The 13,465-nt window shown below is 43.9% G+C and overlaps 1 protein-coding gene across 2 annotated transcripts in view; it reads left to right on the forward strand.

Moving 5' to 3' along the window:
- The first annotated feature begins 10,146 nt into the window (after nucleotides 1-10,146).
- RNF180 (ring finger protein 180) overlaps nucleotides 10,147-13,465 on the forward strand; it is a 71,436-nt gene continuing 68,117 nt past the window's right edge. Inside the window, exons 1-2 of one of the 2 annotated variants that reach the window (XM_044446559.1) lie at nucleotides 10,150-10,276; nucleotides 12,686-12,724. In XM_044446559.1, the coding sequence (XP_044302494.1) occupies nucleotides 10,172-10,276; nucleotides 12,686-12,724 (144 nt within the window). In that variant the 5' untranslated portion in view covers nucleotides 10,150-10,171. Of the gene's footprint in view, nucleotides 10,277-12,685; nucleotides 12,725-13,465 lie in introns of both variants that reach the window. The other variant, XM_044446560.1, reaches the window with a different exon arrangement.

The raw sequence follows: 13,465 nt of genomic DNA on the forward strand, positions 1-13,465 counted from the left end.
TTAAAGAGGTAGCAGTAGGAAAGTAATGTATAATGTTGTTTAAAATGTTAAGGGAGCATGTATCCTTTTTTCACATTATGTCCATTTCACTAATACCCCAGAAGAGTCCATGACACTCACACAAACACAGTTCATATAGCAACTGTGAAATATAAAAATGTATGTCAGGCTACCTGAGGGAAGTACATTTTCACAAATGGAACAAATGTGCTACCTTCAGGAAAGACTCACATTCTGTGTGCTACAAAACTTGGAAATAGATCCTATTAATATGTCCTGATGGTGCAATTTCATTACTTTATTCAGATGTAGAAATGACAGCCAAGATCTGTTCGAGTAATATCACAAAGTGGCAGATAAGTATGTATTACTTTTATTCCTCCCTCCTAACACACAGCGGTGTGCCAGGCCCCTTTTTATCCTCACACTCACGTCGAGTACTGGCGGTGGAGAACGAAGGAACTGGCCAGCCAGCAGGTTTCAAAGCAGAGCGAACCAAATCACTGCGCTCACTACACCCACCCTGCCTGTTCCCAGCTCTTGCACATTCGCTAGGGTGACAAACTAAGAAGACACCTGTAATTATGTATAAAGGAAACACAGCGAGCATACAAAAGCACAAATTGTAGGTCTCCATATATAAGGCTTGTGGGGAAAAGAACATTTTCCCAAACAAGAGAAATAAGATTCATAGGTCTGTATGGAGGTAGATGTTTTGCCCTCGGGTTTCTTCTCTAAATAGGATGGGGCTCATGTTCTCCCGTCTCCAATACTCTAGCCTTCTTTGAAACGAAAAAGGAACTACCCCCACGAAATTATTTCCCGCCGTCCCTCCCCATCTACAGCCCCGCCGACCCAGCGTAGCGGTGAAGCAAGGGGTGGGTGGGCAGAGAAGACCATCCCCAATTCCAGCCCCCTGCTTTGCCCAGGACTGAGCGCTTTTCGCAGCCGTTTGTCTCCAGTCTCTTCCCGTTTACTGCGGCGGCGGAGGCGGCGGCGGAGGCAACGGCCGCGTCCCGCCAGGTTCGGCAAACGCGGCAGAGCCGGGCAGGCCTCGCGACCGTTTCTCCCCACCCCGCCTGCCCGCCCTCCGAGCGCCTCCGGCAGCAACCGCGCGCCGGGGATAGGCGGCGGCAGGTGAACGGGCGCGGGAGGCTCCTTCTTGCTGAGGAGAAAGGAGGCGGCCTAGTCGTGGCAGTCTAAGAGGCAAGCTGGCGCCTGCTCCTTCCTCAGCCAGAGGTTTGGGCAGCTGCCCGGGCATGGGGAGCGTGGGAGAAAAGGGACGCCGCTCACGGGTGTTGCCTTTCCCTTAAGGAGACGAAGAGAGCTGTGGCGCCGCGGCGAAAGAGCAGGCAGGTTGGTAATCGGCCTCACCCTGTCGCCGGGAAGTTCCCCTGCGCACGCTGCGTCGAGAGCAACCTCAGCGCCCCATCAAACATACGCAAAAGCAAAGCCATGCTGGCCGAGGTGACTGGTGGGGTGGGGGTGGGGGCAGAGACCCAACATCCTCAAATAGGCTCCCCCCCCCTTTTTTTGGCAGCCGAAACGCTTCGGAAGAATGCGCAAGCTTTTCAGTTTCCTTAGAATCTTCTCCAGGCTGAGTTGGCACAGAAAGCAGGAGAATCAGGAAAGACCAATCATCGTTTGGGATGGGCACAGTATCATTTTGAATGCATTTGAAGGCAAGGCAACATTTGTCCCCAGCATTAGGTTTCTGAAGCAAATGACATTAATGCTCTACTTCTAACCCTAATCCCAACCCAATCAAAAGTGCCTCATTCGAAAGAGTCAAGTTTTCAAGTAAGCATGTTTAGGAATGCAGAGTGATTATTTCTGGGGCTATATTTCACTTTTATATTTGTAAGTGAAAAGTGCCTTTCCTTCGGTAAGTAAGAGAAAGCAGGGGTTTGGGGCAGCTACTCATAGGACTGGAGATTTTCCCCAGGGTCTGCAAGGGCTATTTGACTGCCTAATGCACGTGAGCAAATTCCCCCCCCCACACACACACACACACTTAAAGCAGCAGATTGCCGCACCCCTCAGCATAGTGCTCAAAGCTAGTCAAGTTATTTTGGAATCTGAGGAAAATAAAATCCCAGAAGTGCTTCTCCTAACTAGCATTTTAAAAAAAAACTACTATTAATGAATAATTTGCTTCACCTCAACAAAGCCCAACATCAGCAGTCTTGAGGTACTCATATAATGGCAGGGCTAGTCCTGTAGGCTCACCCTCATCACCTCTAGTATTACCATTGCTACACCCCAACTATAGAAGATTCAGTAAGGTAGCAACCCAATATCCACTTAACTAGGTGAAAGTCACATTGACCTCCTTTTCACTAGACATACAGATAAACTGATACCAGACATAGGGAATAACAGATGAAATTGTTCAGTGGGAACTCAGACCCAAATTAGACAGTCCATACATTTAATGTTCTCTGGACCATCTGCAAAATATCTGTTTGAGGTAAGATGATAAAAGTCTTGTCTGGAAGCATCCCAAGGGTCTGGAGTTCATAGTAGAATGTTGCACAAATAGAATCTTGGTAGAAGTGTGATCTCATCAGGATGTGTTTTTACAATGTATTTTGCAATGTGGACGTGCTTATTGATAATGTAGATGGGGCAAAGATGCAAAAGAACTGAAGGTCTCAAGGTTTGCATTCTCTAATTTGGAATTAATTCTAGTAATTCTTCAAGTAATGCTAGAGGACAGGAATCTCTTCATTCCAATTATTGAGTAACCATAGGCATATCCAAAGAATGTTCAAACTACTGCACCATTGCACTCATGTCACATGCTAGCAAAGTGATGCTCAAAATCCTACAAGCTAGGCTCCAGCAGTATGTGGACCGAGAACTACCAGACGTACAGGCAGAATTTCGAAGAGGGAGAGGAACTAGAGATCAAATTGCCAACATGTGCTGGATCATGGAGAAAGCTAGGGAGTTCCAGAAAAACATCTACATCTGCTTCATTGACTATGCTAAACCCTTTGATTGTGTGGATCACAACAAATTGTGGCAAGTTCTTGAAGAGATGGGAGTACCAGACCATCTTATTTATCTCTTGAGAAACCTATATACGGGTCAAGAAGCAACAGTGAAAACTGGACACGGAACCACTGATTGGTTCAAAATTGAGAAAGGAGTTTGGCAAGGCTGTATACTGTCGCCCTGCCTATTTAACTTATATGCAGAGCACTTCCTGAGAAGGGTGGGGCTAGATGAATCACCAGTTGGAATTAAGATTGCTGGGAGAAATATCAACCTCAGATATGCAGATGATACCACTCTCATGGCAGAAAGTGAAGAGGAACTAAAGAGTCCCTGTTGTGAGATGTCAGCTCACAGTTGTAAATGACCCACACTTATGCAGGCAATAAAACTACAGTCTTTTATTGCTACTTTTCTACAAGATTTATGATGCTAGGAATAAGCTCTACTGCAATGACCTTTACAAGTTTGTTGCTATCTTCCTAGTGACGTCTCAGGGAACCCACATGGGATTAGCTTTCTCTGTCCCACCTTTCCCCCCTAAGGTGGGACAAAGCCTCTTTTTGTTCCAGTCGGCGTAAGCTATGTCTAAGAGTCGCGCGAGTCAAATCTTTTCCACCTCTTGTGTCTCCTGTATCTTGTTCTGGAGACTCAGCGTCAGGAGGAAGGGGGGCATCCTGCCCACGCTCTTCAGGGGCAGAACGTGTAGTGTCTTTTCCCTCAGGGCCCTCATGGTCGGGCTGAGGTGTGGCTGTTTGCCCAAGGGGTAAAGGGTCAGGATGAGGGACGGCTACCTGTGCAGCTACTCCCAAGCCAGGTTGTGGAAGGGTTGCTTGGTCACAGGACCTCAAGTATAAGTCCTCCTGTTCTGATGCCGGATTCTCTCTTTGGGCATTTGACTCTTCCTCATGAGGTGCTGTCTCTGTTGAGGCGTCAGGCACGACAGTCTCTTGATGCGGGTAAAGGAGGAGAGTGCAAAAGTTGGCATGAAACTCAACATTAAGAAAACTAAGATCATGGCATCCGGTCCTCTCACTTCCTGGCAAATAGGGAAGAAGAAATGGAGGTAGTGACAGATTTTATTTTCCTGAGCTCCAAGATCACCGCAGATGGGGACTGCAACCAAGAAATTAAAAGACGCTTGCTCCTGGGGAGGAAAGCTATGGCAAATCTAGACAGCATACTAAAAAACAGAGACATCACCCTGCCAACAAAAGTGCGTATAGTCAAGGCTATGGTTTTCCTAGTTGCAATGTATGGCTGTGAAGGCTGGACCATAAGGAAGGTTGAGCGCCGAAGGACTGAGGCCTTTGAATTGTGGTGCTGGAGGAGACTCCTGCGTGTCCCCTGGACCACAAGGTGATAAAACTGGTCAGTCCTAGAGGAGATCAACCCTGACTGCTCTTTTGAAGGCCAGATACTGAAGATAAATACTTTGGCCACCTGATGAGAAGGAAGGACTCCCTGGAGAAGAGCCTAATGCTGGGAACAATTGATGGCAAAAGAAGAAGGGGACGGCAGAGGATGAGGTGGCTAGATGGAGTCACTGAAGCAGTTGGTGTGAGCTTAAGTGGACTCCAGGGGACGGTGGAAGGCAGGAAGGCCTGGAGGAATGTTATCCATGGGGTTGCGATGGGTCGGACATGACTTTGCGACTAACAACAGCAGACATATCCAACAAATTGTTCTCACAGCTTCAACAAGAGCTTGAGCTAGCACCTGCCTTTATCAATTATTCACCTCTCTTTATACCTTCATGTGCAATGCCACCCTTAGTCCATAGGTTTCCGAAGACCTAAGAGCTAAATAACAAGAGCTGCTGCTGCTGCTTCTTGTTATGCTGTCAAGTCATCTCTGACTTATGGCAACCCTATGAATGAAAGCCCTCCAGAATGCCCTATTAATTTTAATTTAATTTAATTTAAACATTTATATCCTATCCTTTCCATTGAGCAGCTCAGGATGGCTTACAGAGATTAAATAGCATATAGATACAATGATACAATAATTAAAACAATAAATAATAAACCAACATAGCTACTTTCATAACTAAAGAGAAAAAAGAAATACAGTGGTACCTTGGCTCATTAACCTAATCCATTCCAGGACTCTGGTTGTGACCCAAATTGGTCGTGAGCCAAGTTAAATTTCTCCATAAGGTTCAATGTAAATAAGGTTAATCCGTTCAGTAACTTTTTTTTTTTATCAGAAAAATGTGAAGCAAAGTGGCAAAGAACAACAAAGATCGCGGCCATCTCCCCCCACACCCCGAGCATGAGCGTGGCCATTTCCCCTCCCCCCCAGCACAACCGTGATCACACCCATCATCCCTGCACGTGCCTGTCATCCCGGCGTGCTGCGGGGAGAGAGACGGGTGCGAGCATGCTGGTGGGGGGCGGAGATGGCTGAGATCACAGTTGCGCTCATGCAGGAAAGCCAGATGCAATCACAGGCACACTAGTGCAGGTAAGACAGGCACGATCAACCGTCTCCCCTCAGCCTCCAGCACGATCGCCACCCAATGTGGAGTTCGTGACCTGAGTCAAAATTCTATGGAATTTTTGTTCACAACCCGATTTGGTCGTGAACTGAGGCGTTTGTGAGCCAAGGTACCACTGTAAAGAGAAAGAATAAAGAATACAACTGTGGAAATGTTAAAAACATCTAAAAAGCCTTAATTATTAAAATGATGGTTGAATAAAAAGGTCTTGACCTGGCACCGAAATGAGTATAAAGTTGGCGCCAGGCAAACCTCTCTGGGGAACACATTCCATAGTCTGGGCGCCACCTCAGAGTAGACACCCTCCGGACCTCCTTCAAGGAGGGTTCCTGAAGGAAGGCCTCTCCAGCCAATCTTAAAGGGTGTGAGAGCATGTAGGAGAGAAGATGTTCCTTCAGGTATCCTGGTCCCAAGCTGTTTAGGGCTTTATAGGTTAATACCAGCACCTTGAATTGAGCCCAGACTTCAATTGGGAGCCAGTGTAGCTGATAGAGAACCGGCATTATATAATGGCCGGCCCCTATCAGCAACCTGGCACCTCTATTTTGTACCAATTGAAGCATCCAGACCGTTTTCAAGGACAGCCCCATGTAAAGTGTGTTACAATAGTCCAGCCAGGAAGTTACCAGAGCATGTGTCACCATTGCTAGGCAGTGCTCATCCAGGTAAAGATGCAACTGTTGGATTAGCTGAAGCTGAAGCAAAGCGCTCCTCGCCACTGCCATCACTTGGACCTCCAGGGACATCTCCGGGTCGAGTGCAACCCCATCCAGGACAGGACTAAGATCACTTACCTGAAAACCCGGACCACCCACCAAAAAGCCTCTGTCTTATCTAGATTGAGTTTCAGTATGTTGGGCCTCATCCAGCCCATTACCTCAGCCAGACACCAGTTCAGGACAGCCACTGTCTCACCTGGATTAGATGTAAACGAGGTAGAGCTGAGTGTCATCAGCGTACTGATGATTCCACAGCCCAAACCTCCTGATGACCTCTCCCAGTGGTTTCATGTAGAAGTTAAAAAGCATGGGGGACAGAATAGAGCCCTGTGGTACCCCATGGCAAAACTGCCATGCCACAGAACTATAGTCCCCCAGCACCACCTTCTGGAATCTACTGGTCAGATAGGAGCAGAACCACTGCCAAGCAGAGCCTCCTACTCCCAACCCAGCCAGCCTATCCAGAAGGATACAATGTCAAAGGTATCGAAAGCCACTGAGAGGTCCAGGAGAATCAACAGGGACACACTCCCCCTGTCCCTCTCCCTGCTATTATGACAGCCCTGCTCAACTCCTGTTAATTCAAAGCTGTGTAATTCAATCCATCACATGTTTGGTCTTTCTTTTCTTCTATATTTGAAGGAATGGGATTGGATAAGTTTGGTTTGCTTGTTTTGGTTGTTTCAATTCAGTGGAAGAGGTCATGGGAAAAGTCCCTAACTTCTTTTTTCTTGTTTTCTTTTTGCTTTTTCTTTCTTTTCTGAATGAATGAATTTCCTCCAAAATGTCCTGTATGACAGCCGCACTCAGCTCTTGTAAATTCAAGGCTGAGACACCCTAAATTTTAATGAAAAGGTGGAGCATGATGTTTAAACATTAAATATACAAATCAGTTGTGAGATGAGAGACTGCAGATGAGGATTTCCAGTTAGGCTTTCTCTCAGTTTTGCTCCACCCGAAGATGGAAATTCTGGAAATTCTGGAAATGGGTGGGGATAGGGTGGCAGGGACAAGCAGTGAGTCTTAGCCAAAGATTACTATATGAACTGCATGGAAGTGAGAGACAGGAGGTGGGGCAGGACCTGAATGGTGAAATGGTGAAGACAGGCAAGGATCAAGGCAAGCTTTGTTTCCCGGGGATTGGAAGCTGACAACTTCCCAGTGGAATTCAAGGTGACAACTATTCCTATCACTCTGTGTTCTTGATCATATGAGAGGCTATTTACTGTTTCAAATGTTTTATTGATTGTTAAACTCAGCTTGCAGCATGAATAACCATTTCCAGAACTGGAGGGAGGTGTTATTTGATCTACCCTTTCTTTTACTTAATTTGAACAGCATGCTACTTTTTCATAGAAACATATGAATCTGCCTTACACTAAGTCAGACCATTGGCTCAGGTAGCCCAATAGTATCAATGGTCCAGCTAGGTCTTTATTGTTGTCAAGGAGTGGAGCAGCCCTCCAGGATTTCAGACACAGGTTTTACCTGCCCTATCTGGAGATGCCAGGAACCTGGGGCCTTCTGTAAGGAAACCATGTAATATTACAACAGCTACTACTGCTATTTTGAATTTCTATCCTGCCTTTTTTCCTTTCGTGAGGAACCCAAGGTAGCTTACATAGCTTCATGTGCTCTGCCAATGAGCTATGGCACCTCCGCAATAGGGTTTTACTTTTTATAAAGGGGAGGGAGAGAAGCCCTCAGCCACGTGAGCTCAAAAAATTAAAGTAAGTACAACGGTTGCAAACCCTCAACAACCTCCCCAGTTCCTCTGAAAACAGCTACTTGGAAAATGTTCTCTCTTCTCCATTTCATATCACCATTCTTTTCCTGTTATTTCCTCCCTTATTCCTGCCTTTTTTCATCCTTTTCTTTCTTCATTGCATCCAAAGCACATGTTTGAATTCTCAAGAGGGGAGGGATATGGGTAAGAAACATTCTGGAGTATATTCTTCCTGCTTTATACAAACAGGAAAGAAGATTTGCTTTTCTCCTCCTTGCCCAATTCTTTGGAAAGAGCATGCTTTCATGATTGTACAGGAAGGAATGTGGAACAATTTGTTTTGTCAGTTGCCTATAACTAGCAATAGAATGCCAGTCTTTAATAAAAACAGGAGTTAAAGTGTGGTGGCAAGGTATGTGCAAGGGAGATAAATACTGCTTACTTTTACAACCTCGTGTATGTGTACTCAGAAATAAGCCCCACTGTATTCATTGATGCTTACTCCTAGGAAAGTGCAATACAAGTGAGCTTGACTTTCTGTATGTTTACACAAGTAATCTTAAATTGTGAGCTTGGTAGTGCAAACTTTAATGAGCTACCCACTTCTCTGTTACATTGACTAGGGCCACTGCATGTTGTCTAGACAGCAATAGGAAATGCAGAGTGCCAGCTCCAACCTCTGAAAAGCACTCTGCAGTCAGAGTTAGGGCTATGAATTTGGGGTGTCCTACCCTCACAGCTCTCATGGGCCTTTCAGAGTTGGTGCTGGGGAAGAGGACATTCCATTCTGCAATTGCATGCATACACACACATATATGTGAACACATACATTCACACATAGATATTTACATATACCAGGGATAGGCAACATGTGACATCTGCTGCCTTCAAATTTGTGTATATTTAAAAACCAAGTGGAATACCGAGTGTCCAATTTGAAGCTGTTTTAGCCCTTTGAGTGATTTGTATCTATATAGAACACAAAAACCTTGGCATCAGCTTGAAAGCAAGGTGATTTTGATTCTTTTGGCATGCTGTAGTCACTTCGGGGCTGCGCTTTTATATATGTATTAGTACTTATAGGGAGGAAGTGTGACCTGAGGGGCAACAGAATGGAAGCAAATGGAAGATGACCCTCTACACACACACACACACACACACACACACACACACACACACACACACCCTTATAAATGGAGAGTGCATTCACACATAACACTAAGCCATACCAAGGGAAAACTGTGCAGCGTGTATCCTCTTTGTGTTCTGAGTTCAGACAGGTGCTTGATTTCTATTCATACTATTCATTTCTATTCATTCTATTCATTTTTCTGCTGCTCAGAAGAAGCAACTATCTACTCATTGGGAAGCCAACATGCACACAGAGGAGAAAAACAAGCAGCCCATCAGAATGCAGTAGGCTCTGACGTAGCAGTTGCTAGACAGAACAGAATAGTGGAAAGTGCAGGCTGGAGTGTCTGCTGCGGCTGTAGCTGCTCTAGCTGCCAAACTCTATGTCAGAAAAGTGGAAACGATGCAGAAACATGTCAGCAGGGTTCAGACTGCAAAGCAAGCCAAGGTGAAGCATAAAAACCTTATAACAAGGTATTGTTTCTCCATGTGGTTTCATGGAATACACTGCACCTCACCACAGATGCTGTGTTCAGATGTAATGACAAGTCATGTGGTTTCTGCTGTGGCTTGTTGTGAACATATGAACCCACCCAGTGTCTGAGAAGGGTGGCTTTGATGCATGAAAATAATTTCTAATTTCAGCTAACTTTTTTTCAATTCACTTTTGTGCTAAAGTGTGATCCTGCAACATGCTTTGGATATAGAGATGTAAATTCAAATAATTGATGTGTCCAAATAATAACTTCAGTACAAAATTGTATGATGATATTTAGGACATATTTTGTGCTAATATTCTGCTACTGGATGTATAGAGCTGGTAACATTGTACTAGATAATGAACAGAAAGCATCATTTGTTCTGCAGACTATTTTTGCCCCTTAGTTACATGATATATTTTGTCCATCTCTTGGAACCTCTACAAAATATAGGTTTTGCTAATACTGAAAGGAATATAACCTGTATTTGAAGTAGATTTTTAAAAAAAAAAAGACTTCAGTGTGAAGAACTGGTGAAGAGTGTAGAATATAGAAATTTAACAAATTATGCTATTTTTTCTCTAACAGATATACAGTTCAAAGAACCAGAGTTAAAATGAATAGTCAAGGACAGGTTGATAAGTTTCGTTGCTGGAAGTGTCGAAAATATATAACTAATTCTGATTGCTTGATAAAGGACCAGAATGCAGATTTATTTGAAGTAAGTAAAAAAAGTTTTTGTTTCTTTTAACCCATTACTAGGCCAATTATATAAAACACTGGAATTTGCCATGTTTAAAAACTATTCAGTATATATTTGCTGTAGTAATAGGATCCATTTCATCCATTAGACAGCTTACATCACATTTTAAATCTATTTGTTTATCAAACAGAACTTTATAATTTTTTGTTCTTTAACATGCAGACTAGCATTCCATTAAATCTGCACTGTAAAGGTTGTATATGCATATTGCAGAAAGCATAATTTAGCAAGTCACCATGAGTAAACAGTAATTTATAGTTTGAGATTGTGTTTCTGTGATGTTCTGTTCTGTACTCTTCCAAATTATTTTTGACAGAGAAATAAAAGCATATTTGTGGGTGCATATTTATGTGTCAAAAATGAATAGGGAGATCTGTGAGTTTCAATTTTAAAACCTTTCTTTGACACCAGTCAAAAGAAGTACTGATGGAGACTTGGCAAAGTGAGAAAAAGATGGGGACATTGGAAACTATGAGGGGAAAACCAAAAACCTAGAGCAGGGGTCAGCAACCTTAAACACTCAAAGAGCCATTTGGACCCATTTCCCACAGAAAAGAAAACACCAGGAACCACAAAACCCTTTTGACATCTAAAATGCAGCTAACACTGCATATATCGTTTTTTTACCTTTATGCCATGTATAAAAAAACTATAGTGTGTTGCATCCCCATTCATATATTTTTCAGCAAAGGCTGTGTGTTTATTCTGGAAATGTCTTGCAACATTCGACTTTTTGTTGTTTGCCAATTTCTCATCACATATTAAGCATACTGGTCAACCAGTCTCATCAGCAGTGAAAGCAAATTAATCTGCCCATGTACCATTAAGTGTTCTGTTTTCTTCTGAAACTTTTCTTTTCTTGAATTTATCCATGGTTATAAATTCCATTTTCAGGGGTCGAAAAGCTCAATAAATTGCGTGTTGGTGGGTGTAGCACATTGGCGGTTGTGATGCATATTTTGAGCAACAGGGAGCCGCATCAGAGGGATGAAAGAGCCACATGCGGCTCCGGAGCCACGGGTTGCTGACCCCTGACCTAGAGGATCTCCTTGTGAAGGTTGAAAAAAGTCACTTTCACTTTTGTGAGAAAAGATTGCTCACAGTTTTGTTTTCTTTTGACAACTCTGTTCAGCAGCTGTCACATAATCACAAAGTAACAAAATACTAAATTTGCAGGCTCTCTGGGTCAATGTTCATGGTTGGTGTCTGTTGCATTGTGATAGTAGGTAAGATAGGATATTGACCAAGCAAGCCTTCCCATTTTAGCTATTTGGAGTTGTACAATTCTGGAAACTGCACCCCCCACCACAAAAAAAAAAAAAAAAAAAAAAAAAACCAAATAGGGCAAATTTGCTCACTTACAGTTGTATGAAAAAAATGGGTGGTGACACATTGACAGCCCCTGTAATGTGACACTTGGCTGCTTTAGTGGGTCTGTCAGCAGCTGTCACTTTAGAGATCATGGAAATCAATTTCCGGTTGCAGCAAGTGCAAAAGCACGTAGAATTGCAGCAGGGAAAGGAGACATGGCAGCTTCAGCCACCAAGTTCCTTGGAAAACCTGCTGGAAGACCAAGGGGAAAGGATTGAGGACAAATCATGGTAAACCCAGTTGTCTGTCAGCTATACTATCAGTTCTGTTCCACCAAGTTTTATATCATCTGCAAATTTAATTATCATTCCCTGGACTTCCTCATTAATGATCATTAATAAAGATGTTGAATAGCACTAGTCCCAGGACTGAGCCCTATGGCACCCCACTTGTTACCTCTCTCCAGCTGGAGAAAGTGCCTTTGATGATGAGTCTCTGTGACTGATTCTGTAGCCAGAAGTAGAACCACCTAACAGTACTTCTGTTGAGCCAACATCAAACGCTTTGCTAAACTCTAGGTAAATTTATGTCCACGGCATTTCCACTGTCCATTTGGGTGGTTACCTACTCAAAAAAATGAGATTGGTTTAGTCTGGCATGACTTATTCTTAAGAAATCCATGTTGGCTTTTATTACTAACTGCATTTTCTTCAGGTTGATTGCAGACTGATTTTTTAATAATTTACTCCAGTATTTTCTCAGGGAATATTTAAGACTTAGCGGTCTATAGTTCCCCAGTTCTTTTTCCCTCTCTTGTAGATGGGGACATCAGCTCCTCTCCAGTCATCTGGCACTTTCCCTGTTTTTTAAGATTTCTCAAAGATTATAGATAGTGCTTCAGAGAGTTCTTCTGCCAGTTCCTTTATGACTTCTGGGTGGAGCTCATTAGGTCCTGGAGATTTAAGGCATTAAGCTCATGAAGGTGCTCCTTGACCATTTGTCTGTTGAACTTAGGTTGCCATCCTGCCCTTTCACCTTGTACTTCCTCCTCTGTAGGTAGAGACCCCCAGGGCTGACTGGAAACCTGATGGATCCGTAAGTCTTCAGGGGTGGACCATTCTAATAGTTCTATCATTTCTACAGGGGCACAAAAACGGGACTGTGATTCTAGTCTTGACCAGATAGTGACCTGAGCAAGCCAAGACTGAGGGTGGAGAAACCTCAGTCTTCAAAACCAGCTGTTCAGAGCTGAATATAGCATCAAGTGTGCCCCCAAGCAGTATGTGTGGCTCCAGAGACCAACTGGGTCAGAGCCTTGGCTGCCAAGGTTGACATGCATTCATGGGAAGTGCCAGACAAGCTGGACTCAAAAGCAATGTTGAAATCACCCAGTTATATCAACCTGGGGGATCCAGCACCAGTTGCAAGACCAGTTCTGTAAGTTTGCCCAGAGATTCTGCTAGGCAATGAGGTGGTCTATATACCAGGAGAATCCCCAATCTGTCTTTGAACCCCAACTTTGAGTATACATGCACGTATTTCAGCTCCTTAACAGGGTACCTGGTAAAGGGAATGATACTCTTACAGATCACAGTCACACCACCCCTTCACCCACTTTCCCTTACCTGCCCGGCAACACAATAGCCAGTTGGGAGGCTCTATGCCCATACCGGTCCATTATCTTCTCTCAGCCATGTCTCTGTGAGACAGGCCAGGTCAGCCCCCTCATCTCTAACCATGCATCTCTAATTATGCATGGTGTTGAGAACATTGAGAGGGAAAAGTTTTGCTTCCTGTTTTATAATTATAGAAGCTTGAATAGTAGAAGATTCAGGG

The sequence above is a fragment of the Varanus komodoensis genome, unplaced genomic scaffold (genome assembly GCF_004798865.1).
Source record: "Varanus komodoensis strain SLA01 unplaced genomic scaffold, ASM479886v1 scaffold5, whole genome shotgun sequence".
NCBI classification, from domain to species: domain Eukaryota; kingdom Metazoa; phylum Chordata; class Lepidosauria; order Squamata; family Varanidae; genus Varanus; species Varanus komodoensis.